Here is a 26,947-nt window from a genome sequence, read left to right as displayed (position 1 = left end):
CTGTTATTTATATGGTCCAACATTTTTTCTTTTCAGAAATTGCAAATGGGAGATGCCATCTCTGTAGAACTTAAAAATCTACTTACTGTTTATTACTTAATTCATCATTGTTTCATCTTTAGTAGAGAGAGACAGTTCTTCATCTTCAGACTCCCCAACACACTTATGATAACCATCCATATATTTGTTATATTTGGCCATGCGATTTTTTACAAATAACTGCCTACGTGTTTAAGACAGGTCAGTCCTGTCTTAAGATTTAGATTCTTCTTGTTTTCTTCACCGGTATGTTTTTTCTTAACTATGCTCTGCTCTCCCTTTCTCAGTTGCCTTCTCTTCTTTTTCCATTTCCTAGTTCAAATATCCTCAAATTTGCTTATTTCTATTTCTCTCATTTAAGGAATTTCATAGCTAGTCATCGATACTTGTGTTGATAGAGGCAGCTGGTGGGGCAGTAGATAGAGCATCAGTCCTGGAGTCAGGAAGACCTAAGTTCAGAGCCACTCTTAGATGCTTACTAGCTGTGTGTCTCTGGGCAACTCACATTACCTCTATTTGCCTCTGTTCAATTGTATAACAAGGATAATAATAGTACCCACCTTACAGGGCTGTTGGGAGGATCAAAAGGAAAATATTTGTAAAAGCACTTAGTACAGTGCCTGGTCTATTGTAGGCACTATGCAAATACTTATTACCTATTCAGAATGGTCCTTTAAGACAAAACTCACCTCTTCTCTAATTCCATTTATCTTTCTAGTCTGGCTCTAACATGCCTTTGAATACTAGCTTTGCTCCACACCTTTTTATAAATGTTACCCTTTTCTCTCCTAGATACCAAATGCATGTACATAAAAAATTTATGACACTCTTTTGGAGAGTAACTTTCACAATAAGCTTGAAAAAGGTATTCTTAATTTGGAATGATAATAATTCATTATAAGTAGAACATTCTTACCTCAACCAGAAAAATAACGAGGCACCAAATTAGCACAAAAACTAAGTTCTTATGAACAGTAATATATCTGAGGTAGGTGTTCCATGTGGTAACAGCTGGGATGTTTTCTACATCATCAAAAAACCACTCCTGAGGAAAAAATGACCATGATTATTTGTAATGGTCCAAAACTGGACCACACTACATTCATATTTTTAATTGAGTAGGCAGAAATAACTAAAATGTTATTTTCTGATATTTAAAGAATTTTCAGGAACTTAAAATACACATAAGGAAAATTTATGATGTTATCAGTTGATTCTATGATAAATATCATGTCCATTTCAAAACCAGGAAATACTATAGCTTTTCAAAATAGGGTATCTATATCTCAAGTGACTGGATAACTGAATAATGATTTAAAAACAAGTTATTCAAGTGGTAGTCCATGTTACCCATTACAAAAAAGAATATTAATTAATATGATCTTAAAAATCATAATATCTAAAAATCTACGAACATTAAAATGACATACGAAGTATTCTTGAATGCCATGGATGATATATTTTTGTGTTAGATTGTGGTATAGAACTTTTTAAAGTGCAAGTTTTTAATGGGATGGGCCTTAAAATAATCTTTGCTGGATCTTTAGGGATTTTCCCAAGTTTACAATTTTTCTTCCTACACAATAATGATGCAACTATAAGATTATTATTCTGGAAATCTTTTTCTGAGCTTCTATAGTAATTGGTGTCCTAGGTGGATAAAATCCAAATAGTTAAGGAATGGAGGGACCAGGTACCCTAAGTGGTGGGATATTCAAGCCTCTTAAGAGGACTCAAAATAGAAAGACTCAGATACCAGTGCCAGTACTACCACTAACTTGTTCTTTTTTTTAAGCAATTGGGGTTAAGTAACCTGCTCAAGGTTACATGGCCAGTTATTCTGGGTGTGGTGTTCAGTATCTGAGCCCGGATTCGATCCCCAGGTCATCCCGACACTGGAGCCAGTGCTCTTACTCGCTGAGCCACCTGGCCGCCTCCACTAACTTGTTCTACAGGGTTTTTTCCTAGTTAATTTTCCAGCTCTAATGATGAGAAAATTAGTAGCCCAGTATATAGGATGTTGGATTTAAGGCCAAGAAGAGCTGAGTTTGAATTATGCCTCAGATAATTACCAGCTTATGTGACCTTATGGGACAAATCACTTAATATCTCTGTTCCTCAGTTTCCTCAACTATAAAATGAGACAGTTGGATTTGGTGGGTTCTAAAGACTTCTTACGTAAATTTGTGATCTTATCATCTTCTGCTCTGTGGTTCTTTGAGTTCTCAGACTTTGGAGAGAGAATACAAGGTCCTATAGGGAATGATTCCCTATGATGATAGATCTATAAATAGAAAAGAGATTGCTTTCTTATATCCTTAAAAAAAAAAAGAAAAAGAAAGCTTTTAGGCTGAGATTTGAAAAATTCTTTCAGATTGAAATCAAATGGTGTTTTGAGCTCTTATGTAGAGGAATTGTTGATCATTATGCCCCAGTTTCTCAATTTATTAATGAGGAATCTGAAGCACAAACAGGCTAAGTGATTTATCCAAGGTCAATTTACTAGATAATGAACGAACCTGCTACATATAAATTGTAGTCTTTAAATGTTCCATATTAATGCAAACAATTATTTACTATGGTCCAGGAAAGCAAATGACAGATACTTTCCCAGGAAAAATCTTATTCCACCTATATGCAAACTTGGTAAGGTTTATCAGAGCATAGTTTTCAAATAAAATAACAAAATGATCTATAATCTTGGTGTGACATAATTGAAAACAAAGCTCACCTTGAAAGCCTCTTGGATACTTTCAGATAAAGTTTCTTAATTTGAGTAAAATGAAAATGTTTTTAAAAATAAGCCTTTTTTCTGGTTTCTGAAAAATGTACTTTTTCATTCAATGCTCATGTGAGGTTTAAAATGATCTATCCTATCCTTTCATTTACTGCAATTTGAAGCACTCGATCTGATTTTCAATTCTCAAAAATCACAATTTTTTTTTAGAAAATTTTTCCATACTTTGATCTCACTTGGGATAAACTAGAATTTAAACAAGCCCCAAGGGATAAATCTAAATATATGAACTTTCCTAAAATTTTATTTGTCTAGAGAGAATTAATTCTGACTAATATAAATGGATACGTTTCAGAGCTGGAAGAGACCTTAGAAATCATACAGTCCAATTTCCTCATTTAAAATGTAAACATAGATCTAGAGCTAGAAGTGACCTCAGAATTCATTTGGTTCAATCCCCCTTCCCTTATTTTATATATTATATTAATTAATACATTATATTACATATTATATAAATAGAATTTATATGTATATATTATACATGGTGTATTACATATGATGTATATATAATATATATATATAAATTATATAATATTATATGTTATATTAATTACATTATGTTATTTTGGAAACTGAGGCCCACAGAGGTTAAATCAGCTTTCCAGAATCACATGAGTAACTCATGGAATGGGATTTGAACTTGAGTTTCTGACTCCAATTACAACACCCTTTCCTTTGGACTCTGCCACCTCATATGATGAAACCTGGGTTAAGTTATTTACCCATGGTCACCAGTTAAAAATTCAAATTTGACCTTAGATTCTCTGATTTCAGGTCTACTGTTCTTTCAAGTATAAGATACTGCCTGTCAGCAAGTACATGTGTATACATGTAAATGTAAATGTATGTCCATATACACATATGTGTAAATGCATATATGGTACGTTAATATACAATTACATTAACGTACCAGCACATAATGTTGATTTGAATAAGCACTACTCTCTGCATGATATAAACTCCTTGAGGATAAGAACGATGCTCTCACTTAGATTTCTGCCGTGCATTAGAGTCCCATTTACACTGTGGGCATGCAAAACATAAGGTCTGATTTAGGTTCACAAAGCTTTTCATTTGTAGTCCCAATGTCAGGTCTCATAGATAGTGATATGAGAGACCAGGTAATGTAGTACAAAGTACACTCGATTTTGAGTTAGAGGGCACAGGGGATCAAATTTTAGACTGCACTGCCTAGCTGTGTTACTTTTGGACAAGTTATAGGATATCTCTGATCTTTATACTACTCTATAAAATGAGGGGGTTAGAGGAGGTCACCCCTAAAGGTCCTTCCAGCTCTCAAATCTGTGATTAAATATAATAATAATGATAATAGCCACAAATTATTCACCTCTCCTCAATTAGTTAGCAATATGTAGGAGTTTTGAGGATAAAAAGGATACTCATCCCATATAGGGTTTAAACCCATAATTCCTGGTTTAGGAAGCTAATGTTTTATCCACTAGGTTACTGGGGCTTCTGACACAAGTTGGCTTTGTGATTCTAAGCAAGTCAGTTTTTAAATCCTAGGCCATTCTCTATAAATTGCAGGTAGGTGTTTCCTCACAGGGGCTCCCTCTACCAACAGGGGAACCTATCTCTATGCTGACCTGGACTTTTTTTCCTTCAAGTAGTGCATCTGAAACTGCCAGTAAGGAAACTCACTTTCCCATAGAAAAGCACCAACCCAATTTTAGCCCAGGTAGTTTCTGCTTACTTTGAAGATTTCCACTGAATATAAATGAATGCTTCAAAAAATGCCTGAAAACAGTTTGTTCTATTGATACTTTTGGGCCACTTGTATACTAATCCAAATTTCTTCTTTTCTTCTCCACACTCCATACTCTCCATAGGTATAAGGCCAAAGTTCACACTTGAACTCAAACACACACACACACACACACACACACACACACAGCCCTTTCCAAATGCTAGTTTTACTCTCTGTGTACTGTGATAAATATGAAAAGGTTACCATTGAAAATTCACATGAATACCTTTAAATCTTCTTCATTAATTTCATCACTTATGTCCATGCCACTATCTCGAGATAAACGTCGGGAATAGATATCTATTTCAGATAACTTAGACTGAGGGACCATGGACATCTTCCTGACAGCAGCATTTCCTGTTTTGTACGCGTTCTGACCTTGATGAACAGAAGTGCGGGTCATCAGGTTCAATACTGACTGTCTCCTGTTTCGTCCTTGAAATGTTGGACCAGTGTTTATCATGTTAGACCTAGGCAGAATGGCTTCTCCCTGCTCAGAATCAGGCACCAAAGACAACCTCCTTTCTAATGTCTCATCATCATTTTCTTCAATGCCATTCATTTGCTGTTGACCCTTTTGCACTACTGAAAATTTCCTAGTGGAATTCAGTGGACTCAGTATAGAATTCTTTCTTCTTTCTCCAAAGTCTCCAGTTTGTTTAAAAGATTGCATTTGTCCTTCATTCCAGGAGACAGCAGCATCACCTTCTACTGAGAAACGTCTCAGGGTTTCTGTTATTATTGAGCTTCTTCTTTCTGCACTGAACTGGTCAAAAGAATCAAATCCCATGAGTTTTGAGCTAAAATCAGGTCTCAGACTTTGAAGTTCAGAAAAAGCCCCATAAAAATAGCAGCTGCCTTCATGTAAAATTAATATCTTGTCTGCTTTCTTTAAATGTTCCATTTTAGAAGTGATCAATATCCTGGTCTTGTTCACCATCAGCTTGCAAACACAGCTTCAGAAACAGAAAAGGAGTTTATGTCAACAAGATGTTCACCCACAGGCTAATTCTAATGGTCATATAAGACCCCTCCACATTTTAAGGGGGCCATAAACTTTGGTGGGGGAAAATTACATCTTAATCCTCACTAATCGTTAAACGAAATTTAGCATTTTCTTCAATTAAGAATATAGACACACACATCATTCTGAGAAGGGTTCCACAGTTCCACAAGACTGCTAAGGGAATTCGTGATCCAGAAAAGGTTAGGAACATTCTTGCTTTACAGTTTCATTAATTAATTATATAACTATTATGTAGCTTATAAACCTTTTTTCATTTACTTTTTATGAATTAATGAAAGAAAAAACATTTATTAAATACTTACTATTGGCTAAATATTGTACTAATAAGCCTTCAAGATATAAATACAAATCACTTAACTTTCCTCAATCCTAAAATGGGAATACTAATCAGTACTTCCCAGCATTGTTATGAACATATTTAGCACAGTGCCTTTGTAGGCATTATATAAATGCCATTGATGTGTATGTGTGTGTGTATACACACACCCACATTCATACACACACACACACACACACACACACACACACACACACACACTGGTTATTATTATAATCCCTGCCTTCAAGGAACTTAGATTTGAATGGGTGAGACAAATTATATAGAAGAGTAGTGGCTGGAAGTGGCCACTTTGGTCTAGATTAGAAAGTTCTATGCAGGAACAAAGGGAAAACTCATTTGATTATGGCTCATGGTTCTCAATCTTGTGGTAGAAAAGGGAGGAGAAAGAACTCTGACTGCAAAGGGGTTGTAATTCTTATTCCAAATTGAATTAGAGTTTTTAGTTAATTGTGTCATAAGTAAATTCTTCTAATAAAAGTGTGATGTTATACAGTTTGCTTATTTTCTTTTGAGTTTCACTTTCTTTATAAATCACAAAATGGTGGAGGGGGTGAGAATAGACCCATGCTGTTTCTATAGTCCTCTATAATTCTCAATTCTATATTTTAAAATTTCAGAGCTTTTTAATTCTTAAGCTATTCCACAAATTTCCTTTCATGTTTTAACTTCTGATTAAAAAAGGAAGCCAGGTCTACCACAATAAACTTGGTCCAATTGTGAAAAAAGAAAACAAAACTAGACTTTAGAAGCAACCCCCTCAACTATACAAGGTGACTAAATTCTTCTTAGTATCAGGTCTTCATGTATTGAATTAAATGAGACTTGCTAAGTGGTCCTTCCAATTTTCCTCCAGGAAGATCTGGGCTCAAGTCCTGCCTGTCACATGTGGTTTGACCTTAGTAGTGGTGGTAATGTTGTTCAGTCATGTCTGGTTCTTCATGACTTCATTTGGAGTTTTCTTACCAAAGATATTAGAGTGGTTTGCCATTTCCTTCTCCAGCTCATTTTACAGATAAGGAAACTGAGGCAAACAAGGTTAAGTGACTTACCCAGGGTCACACAGCTAGGAACTGAGGTTGGATTTGTACTCAGGTCTTCTGACCTCAGGCCCAGAGCTCTATCTAGCTAGATAGAGCCACCTAGCTGCCCACTTGATCTTTGTATTACCTAAACCCTCTATGCCAATAATCTACTCTCTAAGAATATGAATTACAAAGCTGCTGACCAGCTTTGGTAGAAGGAGTTTCCTCACCTAAGGAACTCTTTACATTAATGAAATGTCAGGTCCCCCAACAAAAACAAGTGAATTAGGTAAATTATTCAAAGTACTTACCTTTCAAATATCTCCTTTTCTGTTAACACATCTAAATAGCCAAATGGAGAATCTAAAAGGTACAAATCAGCATCCTTGTATATTGCTCTATAAAGGAAATGGAAACAAATTCATTTTTCTTCAGCATTTGCTTGTAATTTCTAAATGATATTTCTTGTAAGTGATTTTAAATGAGCAGGTAGGGTAGGAATTGTGCAAAATTTTATGACTTTTAACAACTACTTAAAGGCAAGAGTTTTGTTAGATTTAAATAAAATTAACTAGTGCATATTGCCATATAAATAGCACATTTTAATAGCACCTTAAACATTCATTTCCTTTTAATATATTACCTTGAGAAAACATATTATTTTTTAAAAAAACTTTAAAAAATTAAAGAGCATTCAAATCAAAGAAAAATCAGAGCAGAAAAAGGAACCTTAAAAATCAGCTAGCCTAATATTTGTCAAACTTCTCTGTAGATTTTTGGGACTCCAAAAAAAGTGTTTATTCCCTCGAATATATAATGTATGAATAATATATATGATTTATAAAATAATAAGAGAGTAAAAATGCACATAATAAAGCTTTTCCATCTGTGTTGGCTATTTATTCAATACACAGTATGATTGGAGATTGGACAAAATCAATCACTGAAGGTATCCAAATAATGTATGATGCCCAGTCAATATGTGTTGGTGGAGAGGGTATGAAATAATAATTGCCTACCTACATTTTTGTTTTACACATAAATGGAACATATTCTGCCACATAACAGGAACATAATAAATGCTATTAATTGTTTGAAAGTAAAAGTATTGACAATCAAAACTGATGGCAGAATTAAATATTCACAGATCTACTGTATTTGTTTCTCAAGATAAAAGAAACATAAAGATGGCAAAATCTATATCCAATGTGCCTTTGTGTCTAGTAATCCTGAAGTTGCATATCATAATATTTACGAGATTTAAAAAAACTCTTTAATTGCTTTTTGAGGAAAAATGTTAGTGAACTGAAATCATTTCTCCAATTTTAGGTTCTGTAAGTAATAAATAAGATAATACAATTATTTGAAAGGAATAACAAAGTGAGCTCTCACATTCAATTATATAACACTTCTGATAGCAAACAATCACATCCTTCTCACTAAGTGGTTTGCAATGTTTCTAGGTTTTTAGCCAGCTTGAGGCTATTTGTTACCATGCAGAACCAATTAGCATTTTAAATCTTTCCTGGAAGGGTTACAGCAAAGTTTTGTTCTGAAAGGTTCTGTAACTGAAAAAAAAATTATGAACCTCCATTCACTGACATAGTTCAATTTCTTTGCCTTGAAAAATGAAAAGATGGGGGTGGCTAGGTGGCCCAATGAATAGAGCACTGACCCTGAAATCAGAAGAACCTGAATTCAAATCCAGCCTCAGACACTTAACACTCACTAGCCATGTGACCTTGGGGAAGACATTTAACTCCAATTGCCTTGCCTTCTCCCCTTCCCCCAAAAAAAGAAAAAAAAAAGAAAATGAAAAGATGAGCTAACGAAATGAGCTGTCTACATTCATATGGCATAGCAATGGCCGGTTTCTGATTCCCCGTCCAGTTCTCCTTCCACTAAACCATCCAATTTCCCTCTATGGAATATAGTAGAGAACACCCATTGGATTTTTAAAATAACAAATAATGGTGATGGATACTAAATATTGATTGTTGATGGATCGCTTAACATTTGTTTTTGATAATGTCAAATGTTAGTGAGTGTATAATTTCTTCAAAGGAAGAATTGTTAGCTCAGTCTCTCCAGGTTCATTCACGACATTTTATTGTGCTTTCCTAATTTTATGAAGAAAAATATCTTTGGTCATATAAAATTCCCATTGATTAGATTTTGGAACAATAGTGTAATGAGATTATGCTCCCATAATTTAATATGAATTTATTTTATTTATCCATAACTAGGAAATATCATTAAACAAATTCAATAAACATTTATTAAAGGCTATATGCAAAATATTGTGCCAGATACTAGGGATACAAAAGGTATAATGAACATATTTCTTGTCCTTAAGATTATAGACAGGACACTATTCAAATATGTTTGATTGTAATTCACATTTTTTTCAAGATGTTAATTATTTGATGGCAAACATCTGTTGGTTCTTCTTAAAAATACAGATATAATTATTTAATAGACAATCAACACACAGGTTAGAGTTAGACCCTCTGTGGGGTCCATGTTAGAACAAAGTCAAGCATTGCACAGAATGAGTGATGGATGGGACATGGCCTGCAGTGATGGAGGGAATGTTGAAATCTAGGAGATCACAACTCCATTGAAGTATTGAAGGTTAAGTTTGAAGGTAATAAAAGAAATGTTTGACTGCTTCTTAAAATTGATTTTAACTTAACTGTAATTTAATTTAACCCCAGATTCTCACAGAAACAATATTACTATGCCTTTATGAAAAAGAGAAAAGAATCTTGGGAACTGATCATTAACAGTCATCTTTGGGGGAATCTATGTGAAACACTGAGAGAGGATTATGAGAATTTCTGTCCTAAGGAGATGTGGAGGGCTAACTTGCATGTAATAAAAGACTACAGTTAACTCTATAAAAGAATGAGTCTGTGAGTGACTAACAAAATTCACTGCCATTTGAGAGTCTGAAGAGATATTTTGAGAGATCTGAGTTTAACTATCATTCTGGAGGTGAATTGAGTGAGTGAAATTATATTTCATCCTGAGAGAACAGAACTGTTAAACAGTTTTGAGTTTGGGAGGATTCAAAAGTTGTAGCTAATGGGGAGAGAATTCTAGTCAACTTCTTTAATTACTTTTAAAGAGCACACAGTGGACTCTGGCAGTGACTTTTCTCACAGCCAATGCATTCTCTAAATATTTATCTGTGTCATGTATTGTGCTTTACTGTTAATAAATTATATGGCCAAAACCACTGATGTTTGTCTAAGCCTATGAGTATGAAGTATGAGACACAAAGGAGAAAAAGCTTATGGGGAAGAGAAGTTTCCTTGGTTTTTTCTGAGGGAAAGACTCAGTCAATGAATCAATCAATCAATTAATGGCTAATTTTGCATTCTAAAGTACTTTCTGATGAAATTCCATTAATATCTACTAAATGGCCATTGAAATCAGAAGAATTAATAAGGTGACATATTAGTAGTACAGTAAGGGAAGGGATTTGTGTCTGTCTCAGAAAAAAACCTGAAAGTATATCTAAAATTTTACCCTGGTTCTACATTAGTGTTTTTCAATTATTGAAAAAAACGCTCTTTTTGACCAAGTTTCAGGGACCTCTTTAACCTCTGAAGTGCAAGCAACCTCAGAAGGGAAGAAAAAAAGAAGCAAGGAGAAAAGAAAAGGAGGGAGGAAGGGAGGGAGGGAAGGAGAATTTTCCTGAACAAAGTGGGGTATTTCTGGAGATTAGTGAAAGGCTTCTTTATAAAATTCTGCACAATAAGCTATGGATTTAGAGTGGAAGTGACATTAGAGAACATCTAATCCACAACACCTTCATTTTACAAATAAGGAAACTAAGGTATGTAAAATAATTTACTCAAAGTGAAACAGGTATTCAGCAGCAGAACTGGGATTTTAGCCTAGGACCTCTGCTTCCCACTCTAGTGATGCTTGCAGGATTCTATTGACTTACAGCGCCAGGCTAAGGAGCCTGGTCTACTCTTGACTCAGTCTTGTTCAGGATGCATTAGAAAGGCTAAGACCATTCAAGGGCTACCCTCAGAGGTTGGAGTTCATGCTGGAATCTGGGTGCCTTAACCCAAGTCATAAAAATCAGATTTATCTTAAAAGAAACCCCAAGAGACCCAAACTTCTTAGGTAGTAAAATAGGATAGAATGTTGGTATTTCTAAAAATGGGTTCTGTAATACTTGGTCTTGTCTATGTAATGTGTTCAGGTGATCTATAGTTGATAACAGTTGATCTACAACTCATTCATTAGCAATCAAGGGACCTCCTAACCTTGAAAAATGGATATTGTATATAATTGCTTTTTGTTGGTTTACTTATATAGGGCCTAACTACTCCCACTAAAGTGAGACAGACAAATTCAGAGCAATCATATAAAAGGAATGGATACTGCTTCTCCTTTTAATTTTGCTTTTGTGACTATCTTTCAGTTCTTCCAATAGGTAGAAGCTTATTTTTATCTTATTGTTATGAATGGTACAAGAAGGAAAAATGCTTACAGGGTAGGAGTGAGTGGTAAATATAAAAGGAACCAATCAATGTAGCTTCTAAAGTCAAATAGAATCTTTGTATTTTTGAAAACTATTTGCAGAAAGGACAAAAACAGAAATGTAAGCTTTGCAGAAGCTTCTCACATTCATTCACAAATGTACTAGAATAGTCATTCAACACTCATTTATTAAAAGTTTACCATGTGTCAGGCACTTTACTGAGCTTTGGGGACACGAAGAAAAGTAAAAAGTCTAGTCCCTACCCTCAGGGTAGAAGCATACATTCTATTGGAGGAATTTAAAACGTGTAAAATAACTTCTTGTTCAATGTCATCCCATACGTATATGGGAAAGAACACTCAGCCTGGAATCAGAGATTCTGGGTTCAAATTCTTCTGCTAAGATAAAGAGAGAAGAAAATCTGGGAGGTGAGGCATGAGTAACTGAGAAAATCAAAAAAGGCTCTTTCGGACAGAGGACTACTAAGAGGCAGAGGCTGAGTCAACTCTCAACTCATTTGTGAATTACCAAGGTCATTGTTCTCATTACCCAGGTAAAACCTTAATGAGTCAGTTTTTTCCCTTCTTAACAACTCTAATGAGACATGAATGATTGGGAAATAGCTATGGATTTATTTTATTATCGAAGATAACTGGTTAAATTGAATTATGATTCACATACTTAATATTTTTGTTCTCAAAAATAAATTAATCAATTATGAAGGGGAATTATGCTTTATGTACAGTTAGGCTAGATGACTCTGAGTTTCTATGCGACTCTAGCAATTTATGATTTATTACCTCTTTGCAAAATACAATGAGCTCCAGTATAATTCTCCTCACTGGTAAGGGCAGTCTGTTGTATTCATTCCTCTTTAACAATTATAAATTCTAGCCTTTGTCAACTAACATAATTCAGCTTCCTCTTTAAAAAAATTTTTTAACCTTTAAGCCTATTAAAATGAAAACTATGGGAGAGAGAATTGGCCTCAAACTCAGGAAAATTTAGATTTATGTCCTTCCTTTGACACATACTAGTTAGGGCAAGTCATAGGGTCACAGAAAGATTGTAGAGAATTTAGAGGTAAAATCTAACCTCTTTAGTTTATAGCTGCAAAAACTCAAGGCCAAGAGAGGCTATGACTTGGCCAAGGTCACATTTATAAGAAGTGGCAGAACCAGCATTTGAACCCAATTTTCTCTGACTCCAAAGTCAGTACCCTTTCCACTGAGATACACTCCCTCCTCTCTGTGACCTCTAAGTAATTTCTAAGACCAAAGAATGCACAGCATGTGCTGATCTATACCTAGAAAGAGAATTTCATCATAGAGAGAGAGAGTTCCTTAGACCAGTGAAATCACAGCTCTGAGACAAAATGGAAAACTGAAAATCATACTTATTTTCTACAAACTTCCTCTGTGAATTTAAGGTACATAAGGCAAATGTATATCCACAAATACAAAGGCACAACATAGACTTAGAGGCTATAAGAGGCAGCAAGGTGTAACAAAAGGGAAAAAATAATCATTGAACTTTCAAGTCAGAAAAACTGGATTCAAATCTGACCTCTCCCAGAGACATGCATTGTGTCCTTGGGCAAGTTATTTAATTTCTATGAGTCTGTTTCTTCTTCTGAAAAATGGCGATTATAATGGGTAAGCCCTATCTGACTGACAGGGCTATCACGAGGATCAAATAGCATACCAAAGGCAAACTTATAATTGTCAATAATGTCTATTTCCTATCTGACCTTACTGCCCACAAAGTATGAGTCAAGAGAGCTACTTTCTTTGGGAGAAGTCCCAGGATATCAGATTCATGCCAGATTTGTAACTAGATGCTGGGGTTGTCTAAAGAGGTACAGGCTTCATTAAAGAAGAAGCCACACATGAAGAATTAATTCATTCTGGTATCCACCACAGGGTGGGAAAAGCAGCTGCCCATGGAAGCTGCTTGTCAATTCAGAGAGTAAACTGAGAGATATGAGAGACAAAGATGACTTCCCACTGTAACTGGAAATAGTCTTTATCTGGAAAAAAAGAAAATGAAGAAAAACTATGTAGGAGATAATGCAAATGTTTGTCTGAATACAGGAGTTCTGGTAAAAATTCTGATGATCCCAGAGGCACTAAGGCAACCATTCATACCCAAGAGATGTACACAGATCACCATGCTGGCTAACAGACCACACTGAGAAGGTGCTGTTGTTGTTGAGTTGTTTCAGTCATGTCCAATCCCATGACCATGTTTGTGCGGTTTTCATGGCAAAGATATTGTGGTGGGTTTGCCATTCCTTATAGATGAGGAACTGAGACAAACAGGGTTAGGTGACTTGCCCAGGAAAAAAAGGCCGGCCTTCCTTCCTTCCTTCCTTCTATCCTTTCCTCTCTTTCCATCCCTCCTTTTATCCTTCTTTTTCTCCTTTCTTTCTTCCCTCCATTCTTCCTTCCTCTTATGGGTGCTCTGGGAAAGTCATTCCAGGGGACATTTATTCAAAGAGTAAGAAAACTCTTTCTCCTTTGCCTAAGAGATTACATTCAATTTTCTTAGGGGGAGAAGGAAAATTCAGAAAGATTCTGCCCCCCTCACCTGTGTGAGATACCTTGCTAGTGAGTCTTAATTAAATATTTTGTTACTTGAAAAGATGTACTTGAATGGAGAGTTTGGTTGCATTTATAGAATTAGCATTATCTCACTAAGCCTAGGGTATTTTAAATCAATGATCTAAAATATATTGAAAGACTTCCGTGCCTTTTCATAAATGTTGTAGTTATAGCAAATTTCAATTGAACAAATACCAATATATTAACCTTGCTAAAGAAATTCTTGCTCGTTGACCTCCACTCAGAGTGATTCCACCTTCTCCAAGAACTGTGTTGTCTTTTTCTGCAAACTTTGATATTTCCTATTAAAAGAATAAAACATGCAAATTACCAACTGATTATAAGAATGAAAATGTATACTTTAGTCAGCTGAAAACTTTCTGTCATAATTCTTTCCTGAGAAATTATGACTTTTAAAATTGAAGCAAAGACTCCAAAGGGGAAAAATCTCATTAAAATATCCTTAATATGAAATTAATATGACATGAAAAAGCTGTATTTGAATAAGAAATTCAATTCACAATTAAATGGATTCCAGTAGAATAACATAGCAATACAAGGGAACAAATCACAACTTAACACTTTCTACCTGACAGGGAATTCATATTTCACCGTAACTAAAAGTAACCACACTGATGAGCACAGAGACAGAAACCTGGATTATAAAAAAAAAATTAATTACAAGTTTTAAATGTGGCCCATAATACTAGTACTCCTTCAGAAATAATGCATTACTGCTAGGATATTAGTAAGCACAGGAAGAATTAATAAAAAATTTTTGCGAGATAGTAAAATAAATTCATTTTAAAAATTCACTCAACAAATATACACTGAGTACCTACTATGTTGAGTAATCTATACTAGGCACTGGGTGCCATGAAGAATAAGAAGACAGCCACATAAATTAGAATAAGATGAGTTTATTTGCAAAATTCCTCAAATAGTTCAGTTGAGCCATTTGTGCCATAAAAAGGAAAGAATGGTTCTTTCTTTTAGGAGATATGCATTGCATAATTATTATTTATGTATATTATGATATACTATATATTATATATGTGTGTATACACATATATGTATTATGTAACTAAAAGTATGTATATAGATATAAGGCAGTGGAGAGAACAGCATACAAGGTTGAAGATAGATTAGTTTCCACCAAATCGTGGAGAACTTTGAACACTAGACAAGGAATTTCAACTTTCCTCTGCGGTCAATAGGGAATCATTAAATAATTTTGAGCAGGAGAATGATATGACTAGACCATGCATAAGGGAATTTTGTGTGGCAGCAGCATTAAAGATGATTTGTAAGGTGGGGGAAAAGATGAAAAGGTGGGAAGTTCTTTCAGGAAGTTTAGATGAATTGTAATGAGGACCTATACTATGGTAGTTACAGTGGGAATAGGAAAACTGGGAAAAATAAGAAGAGATACTGGTGATCTAGAATATAAAGGATTTGCTAAATGAATATAAGAGACGAGATAGTGGGAAGATAACATCATGTTTTAAAAGGGAAAGATTTGGTTGAATGTTAGTCACACTGACAGAAATAGTGAGGTCAGGTAAAAGAGAAAATTTCTGGAGAAAGAAGAAGCTTTGTACAAGGCATACTGAGGTTAGGGTATCATTATAGATATAAAATGGACATCAGATATAGATTAAAGTAAATGCATCCTGTAGATAATCTAAGATGGGATCCTGGAGCTCAGGAGAAGTGAGACCTGGATGTAAAAATTTAAGGGTCACCTTCATAGAGGAGATAATTGCAGCCATAGGAATTAGTTAAATTGAGCAAATACACTTAAAAAAAAAGACAAGGTACTAGTGAAAGAGGCAGAAAGACCAGTTGTAGAAGTAAGAAAGAGATAAGGAAAAACATGTTATCTCTGAAGCCAACAAAGTAGAGAAGATCAAGAAAGAAGGAGTGGTAATTAATAAAAGTGTCAAATACTTCAAAGGAACCAAAGAGAATAAGCCTGGGGCGGGGGGAACAAAAAAATTAACAATGACCTTTGAAAGAATACTATTTTTTTTTCTAGTTTTTAGGGAGAGGACAGAAACAAAATACCAGGGGTTAGAGAGAAGTCATTAGGTGTGGGCTATTCTTTGAAGAAGCTTAATGCTAAAGAGGTGAAGAAAGATGAGATGTTAGTTGGGTGGAATAGAAAGGATTAAGGAAAGACTTTATTAGAGTTCAAAGCTTCAGGATGCTCATAAACAGATGGGAAGGAGCCAGTGGAAAGATGAGAATGAGGGGTTATATAACTGCTGAAGGCAAAGTCTTAGCAGAGAGAATTAAGAACCCACAAAGAGAAGCTAACCTCAACAAGGAGATGAGGTACCTATTTTGCTGAGGCAGGAAGAGAAGAGAGAATTGATGATAATGATGGGGAATTTTTAAAAGGAGGAAACTTCCAGTTTTTAAACCTTTCAGTAAAGTAGAAGTTAAGGATTTCTTATTCATCCTAGAGAAGGACTAATAGCCCAACAGGGTCATCCATTGGGATGTGCTTGCTGGTAAATGTTTAAAAACTGGCTCTGCAGAAGGAAAATAAAAACCTATACACAGCATATTTTACACTTAATCTGCATTATTAACATCATCACCATTACGTTCTTAAGTCTAGGTAATCAACAAAGCAGTAAATTAAGTCTTGATTTATAGCATTTGCCAACAAATTTAACAATTGACTTTCCTGAGCCAGTATGAGCTGGCTGCATCACACCCCTAGTTATATATACCCTGAAGGTCACTCCTGAAGTGATCAAAAAGTCTGAGTTTGTGTCAAAATCAGCATTATTTCCCAGAAGCAATTGGGACTGGGCAAACTGTGAGGATTTCTCAGGTCTATCCCAGTTTAATCACCATATCTCTTAAATTGGACCAGACTTCCTTTTTATAGTGAAGGAACAGAAATAATTTTTTCCCCTTTTACCCTGGTAGCTTTGCAACTACATTAATGTTATGAATTAAGTAATGGGAACACAGGATAAAAATCATTGAACAATTACTGTAGCCCATACAGCATTCTATGTTTCCACATATCATTTAATCTAAATAATGTTTTATTTTTTAGATTTAGGACTTTACAGAATGTTAGTCAATGAAATTTACTATACCACATGTAACAGAAAGTGTTGGTGTTCATACAATTGTTCAGAATGATCTATAATATATTCAAACTATATATTATATATTATATATATATAATTATATATATATAATATATATTATATATTATATATTATATATATATATATAATATCACACACAGATGTATCTCTGTGATTTCATTGGTATATAAGAACTACCAGGTGAGGAAACTCCTTCTATGAGTGCAGGTGAGCATCTACTCTGAAATTTACCATCTTAGAAAGTTACCTACAACACTAAGAGGTTAAGTGATACACTCAGGGTCACACAGTATATACCACAGGCAAGATGTTGTGCATATATATGTAAAGGGGACACCTATCTTCATGTATAAACTATTATAATTTTCGCACTACTAGAGAAACAGCTACCCCCCACAACTACTATTTTTATTCCAACTACTGCCTAATTAAATGTATATCTAAAGACTTTAGCTTTTAAAAAAAATCTCAAATGCACATCTTCACTAACGAGAATAGTATAAATATCATTGTTATTGCCCAAGAACTGCAATCACCAAGCATTTGTAATGGGGAGTATGAATGTGGAAGACAGGCTTATTAATAAGTAGCTCTTTTTTTTCTGTGAAATTTGAGTGGCCTCACACCCATTCAGTCTTTTTTCCATTTTCATACAACTCTTTTCCTCTTCTCTCCTATTCACAGCAACCCCATACTCTGGCCTTTTCCCATACTTTTTCCCATTTATATCTCACCCTCTCCTCTGTCTCCATGACCAGTACTCTCCAACTCCTCAACTGATCAACAGATAAATAGTTATCGAATGTCTGCTATTTATTTGGGCTGCAATGATTTGTTAGGGTTTCTTTCCCTGACCTCTCCGGTAATCTACTGGATCAGGTTCCAGGCACATCCTGGTCATCATTTAGCTTGCCTGGCTCCTTAGCACCTTTTCATCTGTATACTGCTGCCCCACATTCCAGGGAAACTCTGCTCCCAGGATTAACTCCCATGGAGAATGACAGCCTGGTCTGAACTCATTCCTCATTGGTTATCTTATTCCCAACCTATCACTCAATCTTCATCCCAGTGATTCTAAACCTTTACCTGTCATCATGCAAATCCCCTTCTTGACTCCCCCTCCCCCACCAACTATGGCTGTTCCTTCATTCCCATATCCCTCAATTCAACCCTGCCAACACCCCATTTTAAAGCTCCCCACTCCTTCCATTGTGCTTTCTAGAATGTCTATTACACTAGTATCAAACAAGGTTGCATCCTAAACTTTTTTCTTTCTTACTTCTTCTGTCTTCTTGCACTCACTGAAATCTGGTTTCCTTCCTGATGACACAGCTTCCCTGGTCACCTCTAGCACTGGCTGATCTTTCACTCATTCACCCTGATCAACTGGTTGAGGTGGGGGAACTGGAATACTCCTTGCACACCCTTGCTACTTCCAGGCTCTCCCCTTACCACCATCACTCAGTAACCTGTCTTCCTTTAAGGTTTATTCAAGCCATATTTATCAACTATTTAAGATTCTGGTAGCTATTCTCAACCAACCTTCAGTATTCTTCCCTCTTTTCCTCAATGAATCCAAATGAGTTATAACAGACAAACTATAAGAGTTCAGGTGAGAGAGAATGTCTCAGGTTAGGGTGATTGGGAAAAACAATTTATGGAGGACATAAAAAAAATTGGTTCAATAATAAGGAAATTATTGGATAGTTACTCCTCTCCATAGAATCTATTCATTCCCTTCCTCTCTTTCACCTAAAGCACTATCTTTTTTCTTCTTCCCATATACAGTATAGTAATATAATAAAAGATGATTTATAACAATGTATTAAGCCTCAGTCCTGTTTCCTGTGAGAGAACAAAAATGATTTTAGGGATTCAGCATATATGGAATGAAGGAACCACCAAACATAATGAAAGAAAGGGGGAAAAATGTCATCTTCAGACAGAAGGAAGATGTACACTTCACAAACTACTTTGTTGACAGAAACTTGATGAGATAAGGAACAACTATGAATACTTCCATTCTGTAGATAAGAAAACTGAGGTTCAAAATTATTTAAGTGTCTTGTCCATGGTCACTGACTAGTAAATTGTGAACCTGCATCTCTAATCTAGGTCTTTTTACTTCAAATCCATTTGTCACAACACCAAGCATGAAAGAAGGAAAGGAGGTCATGAGAGAGGAAAGAAATAGACTGGAGGAAGTAAATGGGAGAGAAAAGATAAGCCAAAGGATATAGAGTGTAAGAGAGAAAGTATAAGGAGAGAGAATTAGGAAAATTGGAATGGGGAAAAATATGGAAAGACAAGATGTTAGAGGTATTAAGTGGACTATTCCACTTCTAGTAAATTGAAGTGTTGAAAGAAAGATCAGAAAATAAACTATTTTACATTTATTCTTCATTCTTTAAAACAAGATTAAAAAACAAAACAAAACAGGAATCTCTACCCAAATTTCTTCCCCAGGAACTGACAACATTTATAGAGGGGCCTTGCCAATGAAGTAGGAGGAAAGAGGCAGGGAAGAAACAAAAAGAGATCCCCTCTCTTTTCCTTTTTCTAAAAATTCCCCATCCTTTTCCTGACTGCCTCTTATAAGAGTGGAAAGAGGATTAATGGAAAGAAAATAGAAGAACACATCAAAAGGCTTCCTTAAGAGAAATTATTTTTATCTTCCCAAAAGTACTGGAATAAAATTAAAACACTCCAAAGAAACTCTGAGATATCATTCCCTTTTTGTCCCATCACATCTCAAATCCTATTTTCAGGGGTTTGATGTGAAGCAGAGAATCTCACACCCAAAAGCAGCTAGGTGGAAGAGTGGACAGAGAAGTGGGTCTAGAGTCAGGAAAACCTGAGTTCAAATCCAGTCTTGGGCACTTAGTAGCTTAGTAACTCTGAAAAAGTCACTTTACTTCTGTTTGCATTTGTTTCCCCAACTGTAAAACTTGAATAATAATAGTACCTCCCAGGATTGTTGTGAGGATCAAATAAAATAATATTTCTAAAGCACTTAGCATGTGCTCATCAAATGCTTGTTTCCTTCTTTTCCTTCCTTCTATCCTCCTCAAAAAAGTGGAATTAGAGGTAGGGGAAAAAACAATTAGCTTTTTATACTCATTCTCAGTTCTCACTAACCACATTCTACTTCTTTTTGCAATTACTTTTTTTAGTCATAGCAACATTTTTATTTTTTACTGATAAGACTTCCAGATGTGATTGCTCAGCCACTCATTGTCAAAAAAAAATACAGAAGAATGGTGCCTCTTTCCACTGTAAATGGACTTTCCCCATTCATCCATTCACTTACTCATTCACTCAGCATCCTCCTATTATTCAGATGGTCTGTCCCTTTTTCAGTCATGCCCTACATTCTGGAAATGCTTCAGGTTGGACTCCTGAAATGCTAGATGAACATCAGTTTCCCACATAATTAAGGTTTTTCCTTGTCCCAAATTTTAGGGCATGAGCTTTCAGAATGCAGGTTCTTCTCTCTTCACTTTTCACCAGAGTTGGCTTTGGTACTATTTTAGTTAGGGTGTGCTCCTGGAATGCAGTTAAGCCTCAAAATGGAAAATGGATGACATACCCAGCATTTTTACTCCCAAGTCTGTATTAGAGCCAAAATTGGATTTTTGTGTAGTGCCCTTTTCTAGGCATCTAGGATGTCATACAATCAAAGGACATAGTAGGAACTCATAAATATCTGGAATATTTAATTATGGTAACAGATTGATGAGATGTTAAAAGTCACCTTGAATGACCCTTTTATTTTACAAATGAAGAAACTAGGGGTCAGAGAATAAAAACTATTTTCCCAAGTTCATACAGGTGGCAGAGTTGGGACCTGAATCTAGGTTCTCTGAAAATAAATGCATCACTGTCTTTCCTGTACCATGTGAATAGCAAACTCAAATTTTACACTAAGCCCTGCCAAAGTTATTGTGAAATCTGAGGTCAGAAATTTTGTGACTCAATTCTTCCACTTGTCACCTTGGTTAGAATAATTCTTGCCTCACACTGGTTGTTTATTTATAAAGATTAGCAACTTGACATCACAAAGCATTTTGAGATGCTCTTAACAAAATAAAATGTATTACTATCCATTCTTACCTCAATTATTTATTAAAAAAAAACAACTTGAACAGCACAGATTAGATAACTTCTAAAGTGGAATATATTCAAGTGTAATGGCTAAAGGACTGAACTGATGGTCAAAAGAGTAACTTACATTAGGAGCATGGTCTCTAGGAGAGCCTAGTTAATTCTCTCTCTCTGCTTTGAGCAAAATCTGGCAGGAAAACATGAGCCATCTCTCCATGTCCAGAGAATGATGTCATTTAATACATATTACAGATGGCAAGAAAACTAGAAAGCTGATTTTTAAAGAAAATTTAATGTTACCTATAATTCCCTTATGTACATTTTCCTGTGTACTGTGGTATGCTTTTTGTAGACTTAGAATTCCTCTAAAATAGTTATATCTGCTCCTTTTTTATTTTGCTTATGACCTTAGTAAACTTATATTGCACTCTGGTCAACATCACATATATTTGACACAGTTTCAAATTTTACAACATTTAACTGCTTTTAAAATATTTTCCATTCACTTTCCATCCATCTTAATTGCAATCTTCTAATTACAAAAAAACATGTCTTCTGGTCCTTGTAGCCTGGTTTCTGGGAATCTGTATCCTCCTTTTAGAAGCAGCAACACACTGTGTACTACTGGGCTTGATTTTTTTTTTTTTTGGCAGTGAGTACAAATACCAACATTGCTGTCATTTTCCCACACTTTGTGATGATTGACTAAAGCAGTACTTATTGCATAAGGAAACACCCAGTTAGATAGATAAATGTTTTAGTAAGCAACAATGTGGTAACCCTTTTAGCAAGTTAGACTATTATAGTAGTAAAGAATCTACATTGAAGAATTTCTCCCTTCTAGTCTTGCTGGGCAAAAGGCATTTGATTAAGTGCTTATTTTTAGTTTAATTTTTTTTTCTCAGTCATCCCTTCTAAAAAGATATTCAGGATTCCAATAGTGAATTTTAATCAACTTTCCTTGGCAATTTAATTCTCCACCTTGTATGTATTCATATTTACATTTAAAAAAAAAGTTAAAGTATTTTAAAAATGAATTCAAAATTTATATTTACTTTTCCGCTATTGTATTCAGGACTTGAAATTATCACTAGATTGCATTTTCTGTCCTGGAGTTTGTCTATATAGTTGGAGACTATTTTCAAGATATACAGCTGAAAGGAGAATTAAATATGAAAAATTTTTAGATTTGTTTGAAGAAATGTCCAAGTACACCTGAAAAACATCAAACATTTCCAAAAATTCATACTTGAACAATATGTTTCAGTAGCTCTCAGGACAGAGATAGCCCTGGCTCTGGAGTCCCAGGTCTTGGCTTCCAATGTGGCCTTTGGTGTTTTCTATCTAAATGACTTCAGGCAATTCCATTAATTTCCTTAGATCTCAATTTCTTCATTTGCAAACTGAGGAGTTTTGGATTAGATGACCTCTGATACCTGTTCTGGATACACAATTCTATGAAATGTATTAATAAGTGATTATCATTTCTAAGACCACTGGTTACTCTGTTGTACTGTGGTAGCCAAAGGGGGAATGTAACCTAAGACTGCACAGAATAATGTCAACTACCTTGAGTGAATGTAAACACAAAAGAACCTCCACCATCTTGTGGGAATACTTGCATGTTACCCTGGGCCATCCCTGACACTATGCCTTCTTTGTTCTGTTCCTATATAATATCTGACCTGTACTGGGGTTGGTGCGAGGCTCTATTATACCATTCTGTTCTCTTGCTACCATGAGTAAACTCCCCCAATAACCCTAATAAATCTACATGTATACAACCAAACTGGCATGGGCCTGCCTTTCTCCAGTATCTCAGGATTGTCTTTGAAGGTCTGCATCCCTACAATTGGCATATCAGGGCAAAACAGCTCAGCACCCTTACATCTGGTCTTACAATTGGTGTAGTTGGCAGGATGGTCTGCCCCTCTAAAATCCTACGTCCTCATATCTGTACATATACTCAAAATGGACAGGTGTAGATATGGGTACATACTTTGTTCTCTTCTTTAAAATTTGCTTACAAAACCTGAAAACTTCAGTCACGGAAATGGGCTACCTTTATACAATGTTGTTGTTTCCACACACACAAAAAGCCAATTAAACCTGGTCTAATTGTTTAACTAAACAATTTCAGGACTCATCTTTTCCATACCATCAGTTCTAGATGAAGAAGAAATGCATTTTCAACACAATAGGTTTAGCTAAAGCCTGTTAAGGAGATGTGATTTTATCAGGATTAGAGTCTCTCAGTGGACTTCCACTGATGCAGGGGCAACTCATTTATGTCTTCATAGATAAATCCTAGGGAGTTATCCAAAGAAATTTGCCCAAGGACAACAGTTTCAAACTCCAGTTGCCCAGACTCCAAGCCTGTTATTCTATCCATTATACTATAAAATCTCCACAAAGCTGAATTAAATTTACTTTTTTTAAGCTAATTTCTGTTAAAATAAAGGCAGAAGTTTTAAATCTAACCTACTCTAAGATGTTGGTTTTGAAATATAGTAATAAGCTGAAATATTGGTTGAGATTCTTTTTGTGGTTCACTAGATTGAGTAGTAGGTGAAATCTTTATTAGATTTCTTAGCAAGCTAATGTAGTCTTAGCAAATTAAATTTCTTCTGATAATTTGAAAATACATTAATTGCAGAAAAAAATTTTATAGCAAGTTTCTCTGCTAAAGGTCTTATTTCTTAAACATAGAAAATTGAGTCAAATTTATAAAAATATGAGCCATTCTCCAAATGATAAATGGTCAAAGGATATGAACAGGCAATTTTCAGAGAAATCAAAGTTATCAGCAGTCATATGAAAAAATGCTCCAAATCACTACTGATTAGAGAAATGAAAACTAAAATAATTCTGAGATACCATCTCATACTATCAAATTGGCTAACATGATAGAAAAGGGAAATAACAAGTGCTGGAGGGAAATGGAAAAATTGGGACACTAATGCATTGTTGATGGAGTTGTGAACTTGTCCAACCATTGTAGAGAACAATTTGGAATTATGCCCAAAGGGCTATAAAACTGTGTGCTCTGGCCTAGCAATACCACTACTAAGTCTGTATCCCAAAGAAAAGGAAAAGGACTTATTTGTACAAAAATATTCATAGCATCTCTTTTTGCGGTGGCAAAGAATTGGAAATCAACTGGGGAATGGCTGAACAAGCTGTGGTATCTGATTCTGATGGAATATTGTGCTTTAAAAAATGATGAGTGGAAGGGTTTCAGAAAAATCTGGAAAGTCTTATATGAACTGATACAAAGTGAAGTGAGCTGAACCAGGAGAACATTGCACATAATAACAGCAATATTACAACAATGATCAACTGTAAAAGATTTAGCAACTCCAATCAAGACAATGGTCCAAGACAATTCCAAAGGACTCAAGATGAAAAATGCTGTCCACCTCCAGGAAGAGAACTGATTATAACTGAGTGTAGATTGAAGCATATTTTTTTCGCTTTTTTTTTTTTTTAAAGCAATCAGGGTTAAGTAACTTGCTCAAGGTTACACGGCCAGTTATTTCTGAGTGTGGTGCTAAGTATCTGAGCCCAGATTTGATCCAGGTCATCCTGACACTGGAGCCCCGACACTGGAGCCAGTGCTCTTACTCACTGAGCCACCTGGCTGCCCCTAAGCAATTGGGGTTAAGTAACTTGCTCAAGGTTACACGCCAGGTGTTTCTGGGTGGGTGCTAAGTGTCTGAGCCCCGGATTCGATCTCCAAGTCATCCGGACACTGGAGCCAGTTCTCTTACTTGCTGTGCTACCTGGCCGCCCCTTTTATTCACTTTCTTTTTGTTTGTCTTGGGTTTGTGTGTGTTTTCTTTTGCAACATAGCTAATATGGAAATATGTTTTGCATGGCTTTATATGGAGTTGATATCACATTTCTTACCTTCTCAAGGGCTGTGGGAGGGAGAGAAGGAAGGAGACAATTTGGAAATCAAAAATTTTAAATATTGGGGCGGCCAGGTAGCACAGCAAGTAAGAGCACCAACCCCAGTGTCCGGACGACCTGGGGATTGAATCCCGGGCTCAGACACTTAGTACCCACCAAGAAACACCTGGCCATGTAACCTTGAGCAAGTTACTTAACCCCAATTGCTTAAGGGTAGCCAGGTGGCTCAGTGAGTAAGAGCACCAGCCCCAGTGTCAAGATGACACTTAGCACCACACCCAGTAATAACTGGCCGTGTAACCTTGAGCAAGTTACTTAACCCTGATTGCTTAAAAACTAAAAATTTTAAATATGAATGTTAAAATTTTTAAGTGAAACTGAGAAATATTCAATAAAACAATATATTTAATAAAATACATTCATTGAATCAAATATTTAGATTCAAAGAAATTTTAGGATTTTCTGAAGAACTGAAAAAGTTGATACTCTATCATTTTTACCCCAATTTTATAGTGAAGGAAACTAAAGGTTAAATATGTTCAGAGATTTGCTCAGACAACCAGAAACACTGAAGTTGGCAAATAAACACAGGCATCCTACCTTTAAGCCCAATTTCATTATTCCATAGTGCCTAATGAAATACTACTCACACTTAAAGAACTAATTAAACTATCAAGCCTTCCCCCAAAGCCTTCCACCAAGTCAGAACCTCTTTTCCTTTCTCAAACTTTGAAGAACTGTCAGCACTTTATTCTCAATTTTCGTTTTGTAATTATTGCATATATATCATATCCAATTCAATTCAACAAATTTTTTAAATTACCCATTATGCACAAGGCACTAAGGCAGACAAGGGAGGGGGGATAGGGAGTAGATGTGTGATTTCCTCATTATAAGGAACTTTAGCATAAAAAAACTTCCTCTACAAATGTAATCTACACCTTGTCCTAAAGAAATGCTTAGAGCACTGAGAGGATAAGTAATACTCATAACACTAGTGCATATTGATATAGTGCTTTAAGGTTTGCAAAGCCTTTTTATACATGTTTTCTTATATGAATTTCACATAAACCTCATGTTGTTGTTCAGTCATTTTATTCATATCTGACTCGTCCTGACCCCATTTTGGGGTTTTCTTTTCAAAGATAATGGATTGGCTTGCCATTCCCTTCTCTAGCTTATTTTACATATGAGGAAACCAAGGCAAAAAAAGGTTGAGTGACTTGCCCAGGGTCACACAGCTAGTGTCTGAGGCTAGATGTGAACTCAGGAAGATGATACCAGCCCAGTTCTCTATCTACTGCAAAACCTAGCTGCCCCTAAATAAACCTCATGAGATAGGTGCTATTATTATCCCCATTTTACAGACGAAAAAAAAACAAGGCCAATAGACACTCAGTGTCCAAAGAGGTAGACAAAATGCAAACAACTATCCACAAACAGCTGTATACAGGTTAAAATGGAAATAATCGGGTGCCATTTTAGCTAGGACTTGAAGAAAGCCAGGAGGTGAGGAGGAGGAGGAGGAGAAGGGAGAGCATTCTAGTCAATGAAGAGTGAGGAGATGGAAGTATCTAGTTTAAGGAACAACAAGGAAGAGAGATAAATGATCAACCGTGTTTTAAGAAGAATAGTCTGACATTGGCATGGATTGAAGTGGGAAAAGATTAATGTTGGAGCTAGTAGATATTCAGTGG

At 35.5% G+C, this 26,947-nt stretch overlaps 1 protein-coding gene across 1 annotated transcript in view; it reads right to left on the bottom strand.

Moving 5' to 3' along the window:
• CFTR (CF transmembrane conductance regulator) overlaps window positions 1–26,947 on the bottom strand; it is a 188,706-nt gene that overhangs the window by 82,500 nt on the left and 79,259 nt on the right. Inside the window, exons 12-15 of the mRNA XM_069106964.1 lie at window positions 14,308–14,402; window positions 7,305–7,391; window positions 4,831–5,560; window positions 956–1,084 (exon numbers count right to left, since the gene is read on the bottom strand). Of these exons, the coding sequence (XP_068963065.1) occupies window positions 956–1,084; window positions 4,831–5,560; window positions 7,305–7,391; window positions 14,308–14,402 (1,041 nt within the window). The remainder of the gene's footprint in view (window positions 1–955; window positions 1,085–4,830; window positions 5,561–7,304; window positions 7,392–14,307; window positions 14,403–26,947) is intronic.

The sequence above is a fragment of the Petaurus breviceps genome, unplaced genomic scaffold, assembly GCF_028583685.1.
Source record: "Petaurus breviceps papuanus isolate PSGF00001 unplaced genomic scaffold, PetGlider_PUasm1.0 84, whole genome shotgun sequence".
NCBI lineage: Eukaryota > Metazoa > Chordata > Mammalia > Diprotodontia > Petauridae > Petaurus > Petaurus breviceps.
The sequence above is the reverse complement of the archived record's forward strand: the minus strand, read 5'-3'. Positions and strand labels throughout refer to the sequence as shown.